General features: G+C 49.9%; 1 protein-coding gene across 3 annotated transcripts in view; it reads right to left on the reverse strand.

Moving 5' to 3' along the window:
- LOC144931674 (potassium voltage-gated channel subfamily KQT member 4-like) overlaps positions 1–24,223 on the reverse strand; it is a 270,946-nt gene that overhangs the window by 53,448 nt on the left and 193,275 nt on the right. For all 3 annotated transcript variants that reach the window (XM_078855803.1, XM_078855801.1, XM_078855802.1), the window contains exons 3-6: positions 19,564–19,690; positions 15,978–16,153; positions 4,524–4,652; positions 3,820–3,930 (exon numbers count right to left, since the gene is read on the reverse strand). In XM_078855803.1, the coding sequence (XP_078711929.1) occupies positions 3,820–3,930; positions 4,524–4,652; positions 15,978–16,153; positions 19,564–19,690 (543 nt within the window). The remainder of the gene's footprint in view (positions 1–3,819; positions 3,931–4,523; positions 4,653–15,977; positions 16,154–19,563; positions 19,691–24,223) is intronic.

Consider the following 24,223-nt stretch of genomic DNA (forward strand, 5'->3'; position numbering starts at 1 on the left):
AGTCACTCACAGGGAGTGGCTACTTCCTCCAATATTTGAGGTACTCAATTGCCACTGAGTTGTCCTAGGGGGAGGCCCAGGACCGGTTCAGATAATTAATCGTCACTGGTGTTGGCCATGAGCGGGAATTTATCTCGGGTCACCGGGTTCGTAGCGCAGCGTGCTTGCTGCTACGCTACCGCTCCCGAGATATACAAGTACACACGTGCACATGCTTGCTTGCGTAATTACGTGCATATCCACCCATGCACACGTGTATCAACACACAGATATACACACACACAAACGGTGACATATCAGCAGGCAAATCCTCCAAAAGGACACACCTGTATGAATCTCAGAGAAATGAATACTCACAAAGGTCACTGTCCTTGCGGGTTTTCTTTATTTAATTCCTACACTTGACAGCTTAACATTGAACTCAGCGCGACTCATATGGTGGACATGTCCATGAGACATACACGCCCGTGTACATCTCATGGATATCTCGCACACACACGCACTCCCACTGCATACACGCACACACACACATTCCCACAGCACACACACGCACTCCCACTGCATACGCACACACACACGCACTCCCACTGCATACACGCACACACACACACATTCCCACAGCACACATACGCACTCCCACTGCACACGCACACACACACGCACTCCCACTGCATACACGCACACACACACACATTCCCACAGCACACATACGCACTCCCACTGCACACGCACACACACACATTCCCACTGCACACACACACACGTACTCCCACTGCACACGCACACACACATTCCCACTGCACACGCACACACACACGCACTCCCACAGCACACACACACACGCACATTCCCACAGCACACACACACACGCACTCACACTACACACACACACGCACTCACACTGCATACGCACACACACACGCACACCCACTGCATACGCACACATACACGCACTCACACTGCATACGCAGACACACGCACTCACACTGCACACACACACACACGCACTCCCACTCCACACAGGTGGGAGCGGTGGCGCAGCGGTTAGCGCTACGCTGGGCTACAAACCAAGTGACCCGAATTTGATCGCCGCTCACGATCAATCACATTGGCGAATATTTAAACCGGTCCTGGGCCTCACCAAGGTTGACTCAGCCTCAAATGAGTACCTGGGACGGTGTGTAAATATCGGCACTCGGGAGACAAAGGCGGCCGGGCGTGGTGGTGGCCACCCATCCCCTGGCTCGCTAACAGCACTTGCCCTTAAAGTCTGATAACGCTCTACAGGGGGACTTTGTCTAAGTCTTTGACACTGCACACAGACCAATCCACATTCTTCTACGAATGAAAACAAAAGAACAAGCAAATGATCGAAGTTTAATTTACGTGTTTAGTGTTTAACGATTGTGTCACCCCGACCTGGGAGTAAATAAAAGGCACAACTACAGAATGGGTCTTCACGCGTGGATTAATGCAAGCACAGTTTATTGCCTCTCGCAATTTACACTATTGTAGCCTTTTTTAAAATTGTGTAATAAATCATTCCTGATCCGGTAATTGTGCATGTGTACGCGTATACATGCAAATTTTCTTAGTACTTTGTATTGCGTGGGGCTTGGTGCCGAGCTCATGGGGAGGACAAGTGCCTCTCTCAAGCGCAGTAGAGACCAAATATCCGCGGAGAGATACAAACCGCAAGCGAGTTTGTAAATATGTACGTTGAATTTCTTTCACACTGTACGTAGCCTACCGTGCTGATCGGAGGTGCGGGGGAAGGACAACAAACTAAACACAAAAAACTCTTCTAAGGAAATTAGTTTTCAATCTAGATTTCAAAGTGCATAGCTCCAGTGGCTTCTTAATATCGGACGGGAGAGCGTTCCAGACGGCCGCAGCAGAAGCGCATTTGAAAGCGCGCGATGCGGTGACCCTCTTTGTTCGATGGCTGTCAAAAGCTGCTGCGACGATGACCGGAGTTGACTTGATGGTTTATTCTCCTTGATGAGACCAGCAAGGTATTATTTACACGATTTACACATTTTCCTGCCAACGACAACCACCTACCCATTAACCAAGACCTCAACAATGCAGCTCACTGCCGATTCAAGTCCCAATGCCCCTTCTGGGATCTAATCCAGATCCGGAAGAACGCTGCTAGCGGACAGAGTACAAAACAACGCGGACGTCTAGAATAAGCAGCTCCTCATTCGAGACCCAAACATCGCACATCCTGTCTCTGAGCCTGCTAGCTCCTGCTCCCAGCTCAGTGGACCTTACCTGGAGGAGGGACAGCAACACTACACAAACTCTAGCTCCCGAAGCCCTCTCGTTGGATTTAGCAGACCTCGACATTGGCATCTGGCTCCTGAATACACGGCCGCTGCCACCACGCGCAGGAACGAAACAGAAGGGGCGGTGGCCCCAGGGGAAGCGCGCTCTCCGCTTGCTGCGGAGGTTCGCATCCAGCGGCCTCCCTGGTTAATGCTGCAGACGTATTAGCCTTAAATACTTATACGCGCCGTCAGCTTCCAAGGAGTTACGTACACGTGACAGGTCCCGTGATGTCATCCTCAAGATTACGCCATTGGTGTGTCGGTGTCGTAGTCAAATTTGAAAAATTTAAATGCAAAAGACTCAAATGGCTATAATCGCCCCCGACTGCAAAAAGCTTGGCGGTACCCACATGAAAGAGAGTCGTGAGACTCAGTGAGGCTTTGCTGCATAAATAAAATAATAAGTAAAATTATTAATATGGTAATACATGAAATATTAAAGATCATCCTCCCCTTCCCCATGTGTGTGGCATATTGAGGTGCGATTAGAGCTAGACGCTTTTAAAAAAAAATCAGATCAATTTTCACGCTTGACTATGCACGGTGCGAAAGAAGTTCAGCATACACTTTTACATATGTGTGTAAATGTTGTTACAGAATAATGGAGAGAGAGCGAGCCGGCTTGATGACACGAAGAGTGAAAATTTGCCCAGAGAGAATAACTACGAGCAGTAGGAATGACTGAGAGGTCGGGTGAGAAGGAAAGCGGAGGGTGTTGAACAACATCCGAAGAGGGTCACAGCTGTACCAACGGAGAAGTTCACTCCGCGATGGAACGTGGCAGACGGGAAGAGGATGGGAATGGGTCGGTTGGTTGGACTATTAAATTAAAAACATAAAAAAAAAATTCCCAGGTAAGGCCCACTGAGCTATACGACTCTTTTCAGTAGCGAACTGGCCACAAATGATAGCTCAACGAAATGGCTTATCGCGTGGAAATGTACATCAGCTAAACACTCTCAACGCAGGTTTCTAAATGTGGAGGGAAAAACCGGAGGACCCGGAGAAAAATCCACGCGACCACGGGGAGAGAGACACGCAAACTCAAAATAAACAGGCATCTTCAGGGTCGGGATCAAACCCACAACCTCCTACATACCATGCGAGGGAGTTAACATCTCGCCCACCGTGGCGCACAAGAGACGCGAGAGATGGCAAACGTCTGTCATGAACATCGACCCTCGGTTATGAGGATGATGCACGATAGATTTCGATTCCCGCTCACAGCCACCACCACTGACGATCATCTGAACGGGTCCAGGGCCTCCCCTAGGTCGACTTAGCCTCAAATAAGTACCTGGTGCGGTGTTTAAACATCGCCACTGGGCAGACATGCGGCCGGGCGTGGTGCTGGCCACCCACCCGCCTTCGTGTGCCGTGCCGGCCTTCATAGGTGCTGCTCGCTAACAGCACTTGTGGCTCTACGGGGGGATCTTTGTCTTTGTGTCCCGAGCAAGCGAGTGTGAACCAGTCTGTGGGCACTCACAGCAGGGAGGGCGAAGAACGAGATTCCGAGCAGCGCGAAGCCGGCAGCCAGCATCCGTCCCAGCCACGTTTTTGGGGTCTTGTCTCCGTAGCCGATCGTCGTCAGGGTGATCTGCAATAACCATCGTGATGCGGACGCGGCGAGGGGAACGGGTGTTACACCAAGACGCACCGAGGGCCACGGAGGCTGCGAGCTGAACGACGCATGAGACTTTGCCGTTACAGTGAAGGATGATGAGGCTGATCATTGCACATTCTGGTTTGGTGAATTCATGCGTTCACAAGCGCTATTCGTTATATTGGTGAGGTGATTTTGGGTACTCTATGCGTTGGAAAAAAGTATAGTCACTCGGGCAGATGCGATATACTGGACAACACAGTCGCATCTCTTTCACCATATAGATTGTTGGGGCGAAAGCTGTGAGTGAGCACAGTACACGAGTTGGTGTGAGCAGTACCACACACATGTCCAATCAATTACTGAAGTGGCTGAGCGAATCAGGGCTCAGTAGAGCCCAAAGTTGACACCACTGAGATCCCGTGTTCTGCATTTCCATGCCACTCATTCGGGATTTCAACTGCAGCGAGTCGATGGGCTCAGCTTGAGTCACCGATGACTGCGCCATCCGCGAGCACGAGAAGCCTCCACCCCTGTAAGCCAGGGATGGTGGTGGTGACGAAGGCGTCACGAGTGGAGCGCCGTACCGTGCCCCACCACAGCGCGTCGGCGTAGGTGGCGAACTGGTCTTTGTTGTCGTCCTTCTCGGCCAGGTAGACCAGGAAGGAGGAGAAGACGAGCGCCAGGAAGCCGATGTACCAGGCTGTGATGAGCTCCTGTGGGAAAATAACACACAGACACACAGTCTACGGCGAAACATTGAAATCCATAACCCTCTTCTTGGTTCTTTCGGTAAAGTAACGTAGAATGGAAATAATAAAATAATAATAAAACATAATAAAATAATTCTCACGACGTTTCGGCCACAACGCAAGCAGCCGTCCTCAGGTGAAGAACAGGTCTGTCGGAAAGACAGAGTCTGAATTCTAGTCATTCAGACTCTGTCTTCTGAATTCCCTTCTACGTGACTTTACCGAAAGAACCAAGAAGATGAATCCCTGCAGTCACGAAAGCTTTAAATCGAAATCCATAACCCTGTTATCTGCTCTTCCAATTATCTGCAGCCTCGTATATATATACGCACATGCAGAGCTGGGACGATTAATAAAATCAAGTTGTTTAAATTAATGAAAATTCTAATCACCACTCTTTGTGTGGTCAATTACTTGGGCCCCATTACAAATGGTAGCCACCCCTGCACCGTGATTCCCGACGGCGCGACAAGCCCCATGAGCCACACCTGCCGCGACGCACATTATAACACCGACCAAGCCCCGCCCAAGAACCTCCCGTCTAGCGGCACACGTGGGAACAGAGCTCAGATCTTCCTTTACAACTACAATATTCGCCATTGGAACCTCCTTTGCCAGTATCAAAATATGATAATTGTTTTTTTACCCTTTTATCTGGCAACAAAACTGACACTTTTTTTTACAGTGCATATATGGACAGTGCATACATGATCAGAGTTGTGTTTTTTGTTTGCATTCCGACCGCAGGTATTGTGGTCAATGCAAACATGACTCCTTGTAAAAAAGGTGTCAGTTTTGTTGCCAGATAAAAGGGTAAAAAAAACAATTAACTACAATATTCTAGTGTGATCCGAGCACTCGAGCAATGGAACCGATAATCGGTAGAGGCATCGATTATCTAGACAACCGGATTACAGCCCAGATCTGCAAAACGTGCGCGTGTACACAGGTATGCGTGCACGGGGCACCTCCCCGCACAAGGGGCACAGAACATCACGACGGGGACAACCACCGGAGCGAGCATCTCCCTCGACCGCCCCTGAAGCCGCGTTGCATCGCTCCGTCACAATGGATCGTGCGCATCGATCGACACAAGTCGTCGGCACGTGCGTGGCGCGGTGACAGCTGTTAGCGATCATCTGCCGAGCATCCCTGGAGATGGCAGCAAGCGTGGCGCCCGCTACCTGCCTGTGCGACGCGACACGGTGAAGATGCCTTTGAATGTCTCCGCAGGGGGAGAGGCGACGCTAATTTAAGGCAGTTTCTCACCGCACCTGCCCTTATTTTAAGAAACTTATAAACACGGGGCTCATTGCTATTCATGAGGCAGGTCATATATATATGTATGAGTGTGTGTGTGTGTGCGTGTGTATAAATTATATTATTTCCGAGGTGTAATGTAGCATTGGATAATTTAGTCATTCCAAATAATAGCTTTTGGCTTTGAGCTACAGAGTTATGGATCAGCTTAAATCATCTCGGGTGTGATACTTTTATAATGAAAAAGCTAAAATTACCCACGCCATAACTGGAATGACTTTTGCAAATTTGTGCGACCAGCATATTCTCGTTGGCACAAGTTCTGCCAGTGAGGGACAATGATCGCTTCTGTTTACAGTCCCAATTGAGTAATCTGTAACGACTCACAAAGCCCCGTGTGCGATGCAATCGTTGCCATCCAGGATCCAGGATCACGGCATAATTCAGGGATTTACTACGATAATTAGTCAATAATGTCTGTGTGTCCCGCGCGTGACGTCACTCCACATCGGCTAGCCCCCCTCATTAATAATCATGAGCGGGTAACGTCAGTCCACATGTTGCACCCCCCCTCATTAATAATCATGAGCAGGTGACGTCACTCCACATCGAACAGCCCCCCACATTAATAATCATTAACAGGTGGAATCTTCCAAATGGACCCCCCCTCCATTAATAATAATTAGTGGGTGACGTCACTCCACATGGGGGGCGAGGCGCCTCCTCCCCCCTCCTAGGCGTCAACTCACAACCCTCACGACAAAGGCAGAACCCTCACGTCACGCGATCTTCGTCACGCTGTTGAGACATCAAAGTAAAAAGGACGTCATGATGAACAAGGCAGTACAACCTTTAAATTAAATAGGTCTGTGTCACCGCGGCCTTACAAAGTGCACACGAATCGATGCAATGAATATCACGTCGCGGTCTGATTTTCGCTTGCAAGTTACAGATTTACTAAAATAAACCCGTCCTTGGACGGGCACTGTTGTCAATCGAGTGGCCTCTAGTGGCTCAAGGGTGTCTCTTGCGAACCCGTTATACACAACATATACGCAAATCGAAAACCGTAAGGTTCTTAAGTATGCGATTCGATGCGTATAAGATGAGCTAGAATATTTAAGAAACTAAACGTTTTATTTCACCAGGTAAGGCCCGCAAAGCGACATAGCTATTTTTCAGAAGTGACATGTCCATAAATAATAGCCCAACAAAGTGGCTAATCGCGGGACAATTTACAAGCAGCCAAATACTCTAAAAGGTTTCTAATTGTGGAGGGAATATCCAGAGAAAAATCCACACGACCACAGGGATAAATATTCAAACTCAAAATATACAGGCGTGAGGGGCAGCATCGAAACCCACGACCTCCTGTATACCAGGCAAGGTAGTTAACATTTCGCCACCGTGGAAATTTATAGCAGCCAAATACTCTGAACGCATGTCCATTCTAAATGTGGAGGAAAAACTGGAGGATCCGGAGGAAAATCCATGCCATCACGGGGAGAGAGCCATGGAAACTCCAAATATACATCCGTCAGGGTCGGGATCAAACCCACGGCCTCCTGTATACCAGGCGAGGTAGTTAACATCTCCTAGCCACCGCAGTGCCCATAAACGGTAAAGGTGCGGCCCTGCAATTGCAGGTTCTTCTTCAGGAGAGTGCTTTGGTCTACTCTTCCATGCTAACCAGACGTCGTGGAAGGGCAGACTAATGAATATCAATGGACAAATCTGTATCATTGCACTGCTACTGATTATGATTATGGCTGTAATGTTCATAAAGCCACGACAAGCAGTAGAGGGCAATGTGACTTCACGAGCCTAGCAACGAAAACTTAACTCACTGCGCCATTACTGCTTGAATAAAAACAACGAATGCCATGGGTTTGAAGGGTTTCAACTGACTCGGTGTTACATTGCACGGCAGCGTGTCAGATTGTCGACTGTGTACTGCTAAAACCACCATTTAAAGGTCTGACTTAGCAGGAGAGTGACAAGATCACCCAACACTACCCCAGCAGGCCCATCTGGGTCAGGACACAAGTGCACATGGCAGGCACTCAAAGGTACAAAGACAAAGATTCCCCGTGTAGCCTTTAACCGACTGTTAGGGCAAGTGCTGTTAGCGAGCACCTATGAAGGCCGGCACGGCACACGAGGGGGTGGGTGGCCAGCACCACCCCCGGCCGCCTTTGTCTCCCGTGTGCCTATGCTCACACACTGCGTCAGATACTCAATTAGGCTGAGTCGACCGGTTTTTCCCTGCACATTTTAGAAACATGTATTTAGAGTGTTTGTCTGCTATACATTTCCACGTGATAAGCCACTTCGCAGTTGTGGAGTTCAGGAGGTGGCAACCCTCGTCAAAACACAACCACTTGCCACTGGGGGCTTTCCACGGACAGGAATGAACCCAAGTGGCAAGGTCTGTCCCGCAATGTGTGGAGGAACCACTGCATTCCCGCACTACACCATGCACACATCCGTACAGACACGCGTGTGTGCATTCACGTGCCACTAACAAGCACAGGCGCGTCCGTACCGTGCTTGCTGCTGGCTCGTTCGTTTGGTGTTAGGGGCAGTGTTTTTTTAAAATCTTCCCCCGTTTGTCCTTTTAGTTGTATGAAATGTGCATTAGTAGGCCTCAATTCAACGCGACGCTTTCATGTCTGCTAAGACTTGACGGGGAAAATAACATAGTGCGGGCTTCATAGCAGACACATTAATGTAAAAGTGAACTCAAGTGTATTCTGTGCCTTGGCGCAATGAGCCACTCTCACTTAATCACTGCAATCCACAAGACGGAAAATTTGGTTTTCAGGCAAGTGATGTCAAAAACGTATGTATGTTGAACGTAGCCAACTGTGCTAATCGGAGGTGCAGAGGAAGCACAACAAACTAAACACAAAAAACTGTTCAAAAGAAATTAGTTTTCAATCTAGATATAAAAGTGCATAGCTCCAGTGGCTTCTTAATGTCAGAACGAAGAGCGTTCCAGACGGCCGCAGAAGCGCGCGCTGCAGTGCCCGTTTTTGTCCGATGGCTAGACAAAAGCCGCTGCGAGGATGACCAGAGTTCTCGTGGTGGTTTATGCTCCTTGAGAAAGAACAGAAAGAGGTGGAGCAATGGCGCTGTGCTGTCAATCCATCAGCTTCAGTTGTATTCCCAACCACGTTTAACATCAGTGGCGAGTGATATCCAGAATGGTCCTGCTGCCCTGCCTCACAAACCCACGCTGGCCGGCATGGTGAAGTATGGTCAAACAACTTCACACTGCGTGTGGAAGCCGTCGTCCAGCGATGGATCGTCAAAGAGACGAAAGCTAAATTGTTCAATTCTAATCGTTACAAATATTTGAATTGTCTCCGATGTGTTTTCAGGTCGTACCGTGCGATGTTCGGCACGATGTCCGACGTTTTTGCTCCACGCGCTGGGAGCTTCTTCAGGAGTTTACACGTCGAGCGGCGCGTCGGGACGCGCATCGCGCCGCACAAAACGCGGAGCGACCGCAAAAACACGCGCAGTTGGGCCTTTAATCGTGACAAACAAATGCCGCGCAATTTAATATAGGGCGTGTGAAAACCTATCTCAACTCTATCTCAGCTTGCCGGTCGCGAAATTGCTATGGAAAACAGGTGACAGATGTCTGGCGAGAGAGTCAGGGTGACCTTCTATGGAGCTTGCAAATTCTTGACAGGCACGAAGCACGAAGGTGAGAGGGCCCGACTGTGCAGCTGCAAGTGAAGATTGCTAAATTGTGCAGAGGTTTCGTTCCTTTGAGATATTCAACTAAATGTTTTTTTTTGCTGGGATACACAAAGACAAAGATCCCCCATATATCTTCTTGGTTCTTTCGGTAAAGTCACGTAGAATGGAAATAATAAAATAATAAAAATAAAACATTATAAAATCATTATCACGACGTTTCGGCCACAACGCAAGCAGCCGTCCATTCTACGTCACATTACCGAAAGAACCAAGAAGACGAATCCCTGCAGTCACGAAAGCTTTAAATCGAAATCCCCCATATAGCTTTAACAGACTGTTGGGGCAAAGTGCTGTTATCGGGCACCTATAAAAGCCGGCACGGTACACGAGGGGGTGGGTGTCCAGCACCACGCCGGGCCGCCTTTGTCTCCCTCGTTGCCAAGTTGACACACTGCACTAGTTACTCATTTGAAGATGAGTCAACCTAGGGGAAGCCCACGACCGGTTGAGATAATCGTTATTGGTGGCGGCCGTGAGCGGCAATCAAAATTGTGTTGCCGGGTTCGTAGCGCGGCACGCTAGCCGCTACACTGCCGTGCAGACACACACACTCGCCACCGGACATGTATTGTCATGATCCTGCCCAAGTAAAATAATGAGCTCGCACGTGATGTTTGGTTGGTGCAAAAACTCTAAACTTTTCTGCTATCTTTGTTTGCAAAAACTAACTAAATAAATAAATAAATGGTATTGTGTACTTATGCAAAAACGCAATGAGCCTCGAGACTTCCGTTCACGCTACATTGGGGATGTTTGGACAATTTTACCCGTGAGTGTTCGGCTTCATGTGAGAGGAGAAAACTCGAGTGCTTGGGGAAAACCCACGACTACGGGAGGGGTAACACTCAAAGCTCTGCACAGATGGGTTCAACAATTCGATTCCATATTGACAGATCCTAGCCACCTCGTAGCCCAAGCCTATAACACCTGGAAGTCGCCCAGGCAGTCTCCCATTCAAGAAGCAACAAGGCTCAACCCCGCTGTTGAACTCTCGGTTTTTTTTCTTTTCTTAGGATCGTCCACTTAAAAAATAGGCCAAGTGGCCTCTAAAGCAGCACTGTAGTGGAGGTGGCTATACACGCCTCTAAACCAGCACTGTAGTGGAGGTGGCTATACACCCCTCTAAACCAGCACTGTGGTGGTGGTGGCTATACACGCCTCTAAACCAGCACTGTAGTGGAGGTGGCTATACACCCCTCTAAAGCAGCACTGTGGTGGTGGCTATACACGCCTCTAAACCAGCACTGTGGTGGTGGTGGCTATACACGCCTCTAAACCAGCACTGTAGTGGAGGTGGCTATACACCCCTCTAAAGCAGCACTGTGGTGGTGGCTATACACTCCTCTACACCAGCACTGTGGTGGTGGTGGCTATACACGCCTCTAAACCAGCACTGTGGTGGTGGTGGCTATACACGCCTCTAAACCAGCACTGTGGTGGTGGTGGCTATACACGCCTCTAAACCAGCACTGTAGTGGAGGTGGCTATACACGCCTCTAAACCAGCACTGTGGTGGTGGTGGCTATACACGCCTCTAAACCAGCACTGTGGTGGTGGTGGCTATACACGCCTCTAAACCAGCACTGTGGTGGTGGTGGCTATACACGCCTCTAAACCAGCACTGTGGTGGTGGCTATGAACTCCTCTAAAGCAGCACTGTGGTGGTGGCTAGGCCTCGGCAAGGTAAAGTAATTGTACCCTTTTTACCGGGTAAAAGGGTAAAGGTGTCGACATGCCAAGGGGTAAGGGTAAAGGGTAGGGTAAAAGGTAGGCTCGTTGCTTTTTACCTTTTACCTTACCTGCTAAATGGTAAAAGGTAGGATAGAGTGATTGTATTGTGGTAAGGTAAAAGGTAGGGTAAAGGTAGGCTCGTTGTTTTTACACTTTTACCTTACCTTGCCGAGGCCTAGTGGTGGCTATGCACGCCTCTAAACCGGCACTGTGGAGGCAGCGAGGATTGGTGGATCGGACAGGCGTTGTGAAACTCTCTTCCTGTGGGGGTCCAGGTGCCGTACCCTGGCTCGCCAGGAGAAGGCAGAACAGCGAACAAATGGGAACTCTTCTGTCTGTATGGGATAGAGTGGTTGACCCCTTTGCATGCGTTGGTTTTCTCCGGGTTCTTCAGAAGCTAAACGATTTAGTATTTTACTAGGTAAGGCCGACTGAGCTATATAGCTCTTTTGCAGAAGTGACCTGGCCACAAATGATAGCGCAACTAAGTGGCGTATCACGTGATATTTTATAGCAGCCAAATGCTCTCAAAGCACGTTTATAAATGTGGAGGGAAAAATCGGAGGACCCGAGAAAAGTACCACGCTACCATGGGGAGAAAGACACGCACACTCCAAATATACAGCAGCAGGCGTCAGGGGTCGAGATCGAACCCAAGACCTCCTGCATACCATGCGAGGCAGTTAACATTTCGCCACCGCGATGCCTTCAGCGTCCTCCCACATGCAAATACTCATTAATACTGGTAGGAACCTCCTGATTACACCAGCCCACAGGGGATTATTGTGTCCGTCCGTCCGTCGTGCATCCAAAAATGGGAGGGGTGGGGCTGGGTGGAGAGGATGGGGAGGGACTGGGTGGGGAGGGGAGGGTGGGGAGGGGCTGGGTGGGGAGGGTGGGGCTGGGTGGGGAGGGTGGGGCTGGGTGGGGGATGGAAGGGGTGGGGCTGGGTGGGAAGGGGCTGGTCACCCCGTGGTGCCCTTATAAAACTCAACGTTTAACCTACTCACGCCGGCTTGTGCCCGCCCTCACAGTCGGGCATATTTTCGGAATACACCACGCTGCCGTTGACCCTGGCCATTGACCGAGCAACCCAACGTTCCTACCAGCTCCCTCCGCAGGAATATGTTTGCCTGAAAACGTGTTTAATATACAGGGGACCGCAGAGTTTGGGCAATTGTTGGCACCGGCTCACTGCCTGGCTGCTGCCTTCCCGCTTGTCCGTGGTTCCTGGCACCTTCGGGTCGTTCTCTCTCTCTACGAGCGAACGCTGCGTCCGCGGCAGCCGCGTGTTACAAGTTGAAATTCGTATCATTTTTGTTATAATTTGAGTTGATGTCGCACAGCTCCGTGAGAGCTCCCAGTGGAAATGTGGTCATCTTAAGACGCAATGCGGAGAGCAAAACAATAAATATAATTAACATTTTTCTTTTAATTGTAGTGCCAAAGACTTTGTGGTAATCTTTGAGGATGTTTTTTTGAGACGATATGAGCCCGATCCTTAAGTAATGATTGTCAGTTTTTTCCACTTAATGTCGATTTACATTCGACGTTGATAGACTCTGATGTGGTCTCGCAAGAACGTCGGCATTGCACAGATTAATTCAGTGTCTTTGAATTCGGAGCTCTCGGCGCCTTCGCTGGGCTCCAATTGGGAACGAGAGATGAGTGAAGCCCACGGCAGGCCCCACCTGCAGAGCCGGTTGCTTTGATTTTATTTCTGAAGATGAATCCACTGTTAAATTGGTGCCCACGAGGTTAAACCGGACGGGTGCCATATTGACACCGGGATAAAAATGGGAGCACTGCTCGAGATATGCCTGTGTGTGTGTGTGCTTGTGTGTGTGTGCCTGTGCGTGTGTGCCTGTGTGCGTGTGTGCCTGTGTGTGTGTGCCTGTGTGTGTGTGCGTGTGTGCCTGTGTGTGTGCCTGTGTGTGTGTGTGTACGTGTGTGTGTGTGCCTGTGTGTGTGTGCGTGTGTGTGTGCCTGTGTGTGTGTGTGCCTGTGTGTGTGTGCCTGTGTGTGTGTGCGTGTATGTGTGTGCCTGTGTGTGTGTGTCTGTGTGTGTGCCTGTGTGTGTGTGCCTGTGTGTGTGTCTGTGTGTGTGTGCCTGTGTGTGTGTGCCTGTGTGTGTGTCTGTGTGTGTGTGCCTGTGTGTGTGTGCGTGTTTGTGTGCCTGTGTGTGTGTGCGCGTGTGTGTGTGTGCCTGTGTGTGTGTGCGCGTGTGTGTGTGTGCGTGTGTGTGCCTGTGTGTGTGTGCCTGTGTGTGTGTGCCTGTGTGTGTGTGCCTGTGTGTGTGTGCGTGTGTGCGCGTGTGTGTGTGCCTGTGTGTGTGCCTGTGTGTGTGCGTGTGTGCGCGTGTGTGTGTGTGCCTGTGCGTGTGTGCCTGTGTGTGTGTGCTTGTGTGTGTGTGCCTGTGTGTGTGTGCCTGTGTGTGTGTCCGTGTGTGTGTGTGTGCGTGTGTGTGTGTGCGTGTGTGTGTGTGCCTGTGTGTGCGTGCGTGTGTGCGCGTGTGTGTGTGCCTGTGTGTGTGTGCCTGTGTGTGTGTGTGCCTGTGTGTGTGTGCCTGTGTGTGTGTGCCTGTGTGTGTGTGCGTGTGTGCGCGTGTCGGCATGCGTGCACGTGTCTGTCTGGGCAGCGGTAGTGTAGTGGCGAGCGCACTGCGCTGCGAATCCGACGACCCGAGTTTAATTCCCGCCCACAGCCAACTATCGGTAACCAATATCTGAGCCATTACTGGGCTTCGTTTAGGTCGACTCAGTCATAAATTAGTGTCTGACGTGGTGTGTAAACCTGAGCACTGGAGAAACAAAGGTGGTCGGGCGTCGTGCTGGGCACCCACCCCCTCGTGTGCTGTGCGGGCTTAACAGATGTCCACAAACAAAGCGTCCTCCGACAGTCTCTATGGCAGTGTTTGTCACTGCAAGGTCCGCGGGCCACTGCCAGCCCCTGGTGGCCTTTGGTGCAGCCCCCGACAGACAAATACACAAATATGAAAACACCTCCATCGTGCTGTCAAACCCCAACCGTTACAAACGCGTGCCCCCCCTACCCCCCCCCCCATCTGAAAATAAGTGAAGAACACCGCTCGATGGGCAAACCCGGGGTACCTTTGTCTCTGCGTATTTGTGTACGCTTCACGCGTGTGCGGACGCGCGCGTCACCTTGCTGTGCGCGTAGACCACGGAGCCCAGCAGCTTCCAGGTGTGTGCTTGTGTGTGTGTGCCTGTGCGTGTGTGCCTGTGTGCGTGTGTGCCTGTGTGTGTGTGCCTGTGTGTGTGTGCGTGTGTGCCTGTGTGTGTGCCTGTGTGTGTGTGTGTACGTGTGTGTGTGTGCCTGTGTGTGTGTGCGTGTGTGTGTGCCTGTGTGTGTGTGTGCCTGTGTGTGTGTGCCTGTGTGTGTGTGCGTGTATGTGTGTGCCTGTGTGTGTGTGTCTGTGTGTGTGCCTGTGTGTGTGTGCCTGTGTGTGTGTCTGTGTGTGTGTGCCTGTGTGTGTGTGCCTGTGTGTGTGTCTGTGTGTGTGTGCCTGTGTGTGTGTGCGTGTTTGTGTGCCTGTGTGTGTGTGCGCGTGTGTGTGTGCCTGTGTGTGTGTGCGCGTGTGTGTGTGCGTGTGTGTGTGCCTGTGTGTGTGTGCCTGTGTGTGTGTGCCTGTGTGTGTGTGCCTGTGTGTGTGTGCGTGTGTGCGCGTGTGTGTGTGCCTGTGTGTGTGCCTGTGTGTGTGCGTGTGTGCGCGTGTGTGTGTGTGCCTGTGCGTGTGTGCCTGTGTGTGTGTGCTTGTGTGTGTGTGCCTGTGTGTGTGTGCCTGTGTGTGTGTCCGTGTGTGTGTGTGTGCGTGTGTGTGTGTGCCTGTGTGTGCGTGCGTGTGTGCGCGTGTGTGTGTGCCTGTGTGTGTGTGCCTGTGTGTGTGTGTGCCTGTGTGTGTGTGCCTGTGTGTGTGTGCCTGTGTGTGTGTGCGTGTGTGCGCGTGTCGGCATGCGTGCACGTGTCTGTCTGGGCAGCGGTAGTGTAGTGGCGAGCGCACTGCGCTGCGAATCCGACGACCCGAGTTTAATTCCCGCCCACAGCCAACTATCGGTAACCAATATCTGAGCCATTACTGGGCTTCGTTTAGGTCGACTCAGTCATAAATTAGTGTCTGGCGTGGTGTGTAAACCTGAGCACTGGAGAAACAAAGGTGGTCGGGCGTCGTGCTGGGCACCCACCCCCTCGTGTGCTGTGCGGGCTTAACAGATGTCCACAAACAAAGCGTCCTCCGACAGTCTCTATGGCAGTGTTTGTCACTGCAAGGTCCGCGGGCCACTGCCAGCCCCTGGTGGCCTTTGGTGCAGCCCCCGACAGACAAATACACAAATATGAAAACACCTCCATCGTGCTGTCAAACCCCAACCGTTACAAACGCGTGCCCCCCCTACCCCCCCCCCCCCCATCTGAAAATAAGTGAAGAACACCGCTCGATGGGCAAACCCGGGGTACCTTTGTCTCTGCGTATTTGTGTACGCTTCACGCGTGTGCGGACGCGCGCGTCACCTTGCTGTGCGCGTAGACCACGGAGCCCAGCAGCTTCCAGGTGCCGCCCCTGCGGTCCATGCGCACCATGCGCAGGATCTGCAGGAATCGCAGCGAGCGCAGCGCCGACGTGGCAAAGATGTTGCCCTGAGTGCCGGCGGCGATCACCGCCAGGGAGGCCACCAGCACGATGCTGTCTGCAGCGCAGCGATGCCAGCCACGGGGACACACGCACGGCGATGTGAACACAGAGACAGCCGTGTGCCTGTACAACCTACTGATAGGATACATACTCTTGGGTTTTTTCGGTAAAGTCACGCGTATGTAAAAATAAATAATAAAAATAATAGAAATAATAATATAAATAGAAATTATAAATCACGACGTTTCGGAGGCAACACAAGTCTCCGTCATCAGGTGGGACCGTCACAGCTAGATTTACTGTAATCAGTGAGTAAAAGTAACGGTCCCACCTGATGACGGAGACTTGTGTTGCCTCCGAAACGTCGTGATTTATCATTTTTATTTTTATTTCTATTATTATTTCTATTATTTTTATTTTTATAATTTATTTTTACCTACGTGACTTTACCGAAAAAACCTAAGAGTATGAATCCTTGCAGTCACGAAAGCTTCAAATCTAGAAATTATAGGATACACTTTACTATCTGTATACGGAGACATTTATGATGTCTAGAGGATCAGATATGAAATTTTAGATGCAGTTATGTAGCTAAAGTCAAGTAGGAGAACAGACACAGCAGGGACAAGTGCGAATATAGATCACTGTAAGACTACAGAGCCAGCTATGATGATATACAGAATCCTATGAGATTATAACACGAGCTATGAGATTTCAAGAATAGCTGTAACATTGCCGAGAGAGACATTTATTTATTCTGCTTGCTGACCCAGGAAAGCTTCATTGAGTCTCAAACTTTTTTTCAGGAGGGTCCTGCCAAGTTTTCGCAGCTGAGAGCGATGTTGCTGCTGTGTGTAACCCCAATTACAGTAATTTCCAGGTGGTTTTTTTCCAGCACTGGGATGTCACATTACATTTTTTTCCCCCGCGAAGGGGAGGAAACCAGAGAACCTGGAAGAGACCCATGCAGAGCAGTGGGAGAGAACACAAACTCCAAACAGAACGACACCCGAGGGGTCGGGAATCGAAGCAAGGAGCAGCTTCTCGCCGTGTGGCACGAGTGTTAACGCAGAGTCAGGCTGCCCATCCAACGTCCACAGATCCAGCTGGGAAAACTGCATGTCAAGTCAAGGGAAGCTGATCTTGTGTAACCAGGGTGAGAGCTCGAGAGGCCAGGATAGAGGAGTCTCATTTCCAAGAGTGACCTAGGTCACAACGATGCCGAAAGCAAAACAAATCCGAGTAACAGCGGACGAGGTGATTAGAACGGAGCAAAAGAAACCAAACTGCACGCTCCACGTGAGAAATTGAAAATGTTGCCCAAACACGGATCACTGTTCACCAATGTATTCCCGGTCACGTAAGTCGGCTCGGGCAGATACATTTCCCTTCGTCTGATGCAGAGTCAGCTATGAGCTCAGAACATCGCCTCTGTGGGACTGCGCCGGTGCCTACTGCTACGTGACCCAGCGCACTCCTTTGTCACGAGGACACCGTAGCAGCAGCAGCGGCGGTGGCGGCGGCGGTGGGGGGCCGGGGGGGCGGACAAACCGGGCACGCGCAGCCCCACGTGAGCGGCACGTTGCCGGGGTGTCCAATGACTCTTTCGTTGGCATCTACCGCCAACAGTAATTTGAACCAAGTGAGACATCGCGGGGAGAATTACGTGTCACTGCGGGCGGTGGTCACATCTGTGCCTGTGGCGCCGTTTGAAAGAAAAAAAAACACACTAAAGCAGGCGTCCGAGAGGGACGGTGGCGGATGTTGAGTTTGATGGAGTTTGTGGCGAGCCGTACGATGCCTCCTGAGCCTCCACCTACTGCTTCCCCTCTCTCCTGAACGGAGGTTCTGATATCCACGTTGCATGTCGAGTTCAGAGGACACGAGCACATTTAAAACCAACGTTATCAGGCAGATGTCGGAATTGTGAAAACGGACTCCAGTCCTGGGCCTTAAATATAATGGCGTGATGTTTGTATCGACCAGTGAAATGTCGTATTTCTCATTGTTGCAAATTGCTCTCCAACACATCGGAGTGCTGAAGCAAGAAATACATTGGCACGTTTTTTTTCACGTGACAGCTTTATTAATTGGCAGGTGGACAAAGACAAAAACTCCCCGTATAGCCTAACCAGACTGTTGGGGCAAGTGTTGTTAGCGAGCACCTATGTAAGTCGGCAGGGTAGATGAGGTGGTGGGTGGCCAGCATCACGCCCAATTGGCTCTATCTCCCCCCCAGTGGCGATGTTTTCACACCGCACCAGGCATTCGTTTGAGAATGAGTCGATCTTCGGGAGGAGGCCCAGGACCGGTTCAGATAATCATTATCACCACTGGTGTTAGCCACGAGCGGAGCGCTGACAGCTACACTACCGCTCCCCACACACATTCTATTGACGCGATCCGTCCCAAAAGTAAATGATGAATTCGAAGATTAGCAACGTAAAAAACTTTGACCGTTCAGGAACATAAGTGGGCATGGGCAGGACACGGCAGTTTGAGAGACGGGGCCGAGTGGGCGAGACTGGCGATGGAGCGGCAGGCAAAGGAGAGAGAGCGCATCTTGAGAGGTGGTCCACTGAAGCACCGAGAAAGACGGCAATGGCTTGGGGAGGCCTTCGTCCAACAGTGGATTGAGCATGACTGCTGCTCCTGCTGATGATGTTGAATTGTAAAGGTCGAGGTCTTTGGCTGATCGAGAAACTCAGAGCAATTGCTATGTCGGTCTAAATAAAATGGTCGTGTTGGTGATCATTGTTATTATCCATAGTGATGAATGCAAGGAGCCACTTTGGGTAATTGAATGGTGAATATTATTTTATATTATTTCTGTCAATGCATACTCAAAACGAAGTTCAATCTACATTTTTAAAAGCCAATCCGAAAAGACACGAGGCTCACGCGGGATTATGAGCACAGTGACGCTCGGGCTTTGGATCCGAAGAACACAATAATAGGCGAATGCGCAGTTTAATAATTGCGTTCACACCGTTTTGTCTGCTGCTTGTTTGCCTGAAGCACAACAGAGTTGTGTGGGCTAAGGCAAAGAGCTGGAGATACCGAGGGATGAAAGCGGACAAAGTCAGCGACGTGAATAATAACAGAGAGAAGCAAAGGGAGGCAGTCTAGTGAGAACGAAACAGGCAGGGAAATATAATGAGAGACGTACAGACTGAGATACTGGAGAGCCAAACGGGCAGATGAAGACGACATGGACAGATAGAATGGCAAACGGGCATACAGACGGACCGATGGACTGCCAGGAAGACAGACATATACACGGACATAACAGATCGGTGGGCAGACAAGTGGATGAATGGATGGACGGAGGGTCAGACAGTTGGGCAGACATGTGAATGATCACACAGAGACGAGCAAAATGGAGAAATGGAAGTTCAAGCAGGCAGACGGCCGGACAGACGATCAGGCGCACGGACAGATGTAAAGGCGGTCAGACAGAGTCACCGATGATGCAGAAGGGCTTGCGGGCGAAACGGAGGCGCCCCTGCCAGCCACGGTAGCGGCAGCAGCACCCGGCCGCCCAGATCCTCAGGAAATACTCGAGGCCGAACAGAACCATCATGATGCCCTCCTGCGGAGACACAAAAACAAACATTCCCCGTTGGCTATTGAGGCAAGTGCTGTTGGTACAGACCTATTGAGGGTGGCACGGCACACGATACCGCCGCCTTCACAGACTTGTTGGGGCAGTTGCTGTTCATGAGCACCTACGAAGGCCGACACGGCACACAAGGGGATGGGTGACCAGCACCGTGCATGGCTGCCTTTGTCTCCCTAGTGGCGATGTTAACATACCACACCAGGTACTCATTTGAGTCAACCTCGGGGAGGCCGAGAACCCATTCAGATAATCGACACTGGTGTTGGCCGTGAGCGGGAATCGAACTCGGGGGGACGGGTTCGTAGCTGATTGTATACTACTTCGATTTACACAGAAATATAAGAACAAAGGCAACGCGAAAACCACTATAGTACCACTCCCAAGGCTTACAGGCTTACACACACACAGCAACACACGCAGAGATACTGCACAATGTACAAGATAAACAGCACCCTAGAGATGCAATCTTCTAAAAATACTAGAACTCTCAAATTTGGCTGTCTAGCCGTGTTACTGTCCATCATCATGGACAAGGTACATTGGGCAAGGCCCCCACCCACCGGCCCCCAACCCCCCAGCACCTATCACCCCCCCCCCCCCATTTAAGGTTCCCTGACAGCATGTGATGGGAACATTATTGAATTTTCGCTGTTTCTTTCTGCGAAGACATTCCGACAGCCAGCCAGTGACCACCGCAATCCAGAGACTTCCATGGCTCTTGATGCACTGGGAGAGCTACACTTTCTTCCAGCTGTTCAGAGAACTAAACAACACTTGTCAGATGTGACTGCATTATTCAAATTTGACTGAATTATCGGTGTCACGTCGGGGGACATGCATCCATTCAGAGCTCTCGAGGAGAGCTACATCACCTCGTATTAGACAGAAAATATCCCGCAGAAATTGATACCGCAGAACTGCTACTGAGATATTGTAGCGCAACTACATGATCAGCTCAGGGGGTGCGGCAATCGTTCAGGTGGGGCCCCAATACGGTTGAAAACACGTCTCATGGTGGTTGTCAAGGGGGCCCCAACTCGTAGCTTTGGGGGGGGGGGGGGCAATAGACCCCCTGCCTCCATTCTCGTTACTGCTGAGATCCCTTGGAGTTATCTCTTAGTCACTCTGGGGATGCTGCACATTCCCAACCGCCCTGTTGCAGAGGCATTCGTCACACGGTAGGCAAACTACAATTCTACAATCGTTTTTTCTTCCAATTTACATCACAAGTCCAATTTAATTTTATTTTTTGCTGTTCAGAGATTGGTGACTGGGCTTGAGACGAGTGACAACACCACACGAGACAACCCAATTTAAATACGGGTTCATAGAACGTGGATTCGAACCCGGTTTCCCAGGGGTGCCATCTCCGTGCCCTGGCACCGTAAATGAGCTCCCACCCATACCAACCTGAAGATTAATTTAAAAAATGGTAAATCATCAGCGTGAAATGGCGAGGCAGTAACCCATGACACAATTGAAAAGTCATTATCCCAATGGTCGAACAAGTGGAGGGTATCGCTCATCTCTGTTGGAATTCCTCTGGCAGGAATGCCAGCCTCTATCAGTCCAATACTGGTGTCTGGCCACAAAGTGGTACCAATCTGAACAAGCTCACACAGATGTTGAGATACACTGATGCTGAACTTACATTTGAACTCGCAACCTTCAATGGTGATTTGAGTTCTATAGCTACTCGGCCAGATGTGTTTGTATAAAAAATAACAATAATTCCCTTAACCCAGGAAAGCTTGAGTCTCAAGACTCCTTTTCAGGAGGATGCCACATTGGGATGTTCAGCCCATTCCATTCATGAGCGTTTGGCTCGTGGGAGGAAACTGGAATACCTGGATAAAAAAGAACACAAATGAAAGAGGATAACACTCAATGCACAAATAGATAAAAACCACTGCTGTACTGTTTACTCTTGGACACATCACATTTCCGACATGATTAAGCTCCTTCTGCTCATTAATAGTACGGCTTCAAAACATCACAGGGGAGCGAACATTATCGCAACAAACACGAGTGCATCGCACTCGTGCTTACATATTATACGTTATTGCGGGAAAAAATGTCCTGGGTGAAGACGAAAAAACCATTGCCGTTACACAAGTCACCATGACACTGAATATGCAGCATGTGTACACGTGATTATCAGTGCCATAACATTAATTTACATACACCTCCCGCGAGTGCTCCTGAGCTCATTAAATGAGCCGTGTAAACCCATTCATAAAAATGAGTGTCTCTTGGCTGACGATCCCCAAACTGGAAATGATCTGCCTCTGGCTGGACAATGAAGCCTCTATCACACGAGCAGCTACCCAAGCACCGCTTGGGCCAATTCAGCTTAAAAATAAATAAATAAATATCTTTTACTGAAATTATTATGCACTTAAAGCTGAGGATCACCAAAAATAATCCAGGAATGGGGCAATAAAAATGTCAAAATGAATTTGTGAACGGCAAATTTGTGAGGGAGAATTTTCCTGCCAGGAAGTGGAGGCAGATTAAATTCTGCGAGGGGAGGCAGGTAATGAATTTCCTCAGCTGTGCCAGTGCGTCACCGAGATTGGAAAAATATCATTAATATCCCAGAAGCAGGCCCGGTCCTAATGCCCCCAAGTCCCCTGGGTGGCCTCAGTGTTTATTGTTTGAGCGGCAATGAAAGGGCAGACTTTTCAAGTTGACGCTCCCACGGGAGGATCCGCTTCTGGCTTCAAAGACGCGGCCCTGATCGAGGCATCAATGGGACGTTCTCGCGACCCTCCCTCGTGAACGACCCCGTCGAGACAACGGGAGGCGGCGGTGGTATATTTCCCAATGTAACCAGCCGCACTGGCGTGACCGCAACATTTCCCGAAGCTGCCGATCCGCTCGTGCCAATTTTTTACGACACAATACGAATGACATTTTTCACCAAGTGACAATTTTCGCCATATCAGTTTCCCATAACTTTGTCGTTGTATTTTACGTTTTAACAGAATCGCATTCTATTTTTTTCCATTATGCTCCACTCTCAGCTCAAGTGGGATTAACTCGAAGTTGTTCAACTGCAGTTCACTCAATGCGAGTCTGCCACATAAAGCCGTGGAATCCCTGGAACTTTAGAGTTGACAATGCTAACAATGCACTTGCTGCCAGTTACACAAGAAGTAATCCGTGAGAAATTGTGCAGAGCAGTGACGTCATGGGCATTGGCAATTTATGCATCGACAACTTTCCCGATTGTTCTTTTATTATTTCACAAATACAGTCAGGAAATGAAATGCGTAAGATGAGAAACTGATATTCTTTGTTCTTTCGGTAAAGTCACGTAGATAGAAAATTGAATACAAAGAATAAATAGAGAAAAAAAACCCACGACGTTTCGATTGCAACACAAACGGTTTTCATCAGGTGGAGGCATTTTTTTTTAAATTTTCATTTATTATTATTTCTTTTTTTTTTCTATCTACGTGACTTTACCGAAAGAACCAAGAATATGAATTCCTGCAGTCACGAAAGTTTAAGTCAAAATGAGAAGCTGAGTAATGGTTAACGCGACACAACGGAATGTTTTCCAAATGGGCAATAGAATCATAGTGGGTCTCTTCTATCGTATGATATGAACATATATCGTTGTATTGCCAAATTACGTAAACCGTAGCTTGCAGCCGAGAGGTGTTCTACTCATTGGAGCCAGCTGGTGACGTGTCCCCAACCTGACCCCGTGTTGGCTACGTGTGCCTAATGTGACCCCGTGTTGGTGACGTGTCCATAACGTGACCCCGTGTTGGTGACGTGTCCCCAACCTGACCCCGTGTTGGCTACGTGTGCCTAATGTGACCCCGTGTTGGTGACGTGTCCGTAACGTGACCCCGTGTTGGTGACGTGTCCATAACGTGACCCCTTGTTGGTGACGTGTGCCTAATGTGACCCCGTGTTGGCTACGTGTCCGTAACGTGACCCCGTGTCGGTTGACGTGTCCCCAACCTGACCCCGTGTTGGCGACGTGTCCATAACGTGACCCCGTGTCAGTTGACGTGTCCCCAACCTGACCCCGTGTTGGCGACGCGTCCTGAATTTATGTGCACGGTTGAAATTAACTCACGGAGTAAGAACAAATAGAGATTGTTATCGCTCGCTCTGACTGCCAACATCACCGCCTCTCGTCCCCGTGCCACTGAATTCCAAGTTACTCCTACACACATTCTGATTGTATCGCTCCGTCTCTCCCTTTGGTCTCCTTTGGGAAGTTCAGGACTCGTGGAAGTGGCGGTGAGTCTCGGTTCGCTGGAGTAAGAGAGGGAGAGCAGAATAAGTTCACCTTCACCGGGGAGGGAGATTGAGATTGGGATTGAAGATGGTCACTCGAGTGCAGATGTGCGCACAAACTTTATAAGTAGGAGAGAGTTCTATAAATATAAGACCTTCATCTTCATCTTTGCCTCGGACTGTCTCTTTTTACCATAGATTCACCTCCTTTCCCCGAGGGTAGCCACGATGCACTGCTTTAAG

This window comes from Lampetra fluviatilis, chromosome 4, assembly GCF_964198595.1.
Source record: "Lampetra fluviatilis chromosome 4, kcLamFluv1.1, whole genome shotgun sequence".
In the NCBI taxonomy this organism is placed as follows: Eukaryota; Metazoa; Chordata; class Hyperoartia; order Petromyzontiformes; family Petromyzontidae; genus Lampetra; species Lampetra fluviatilis.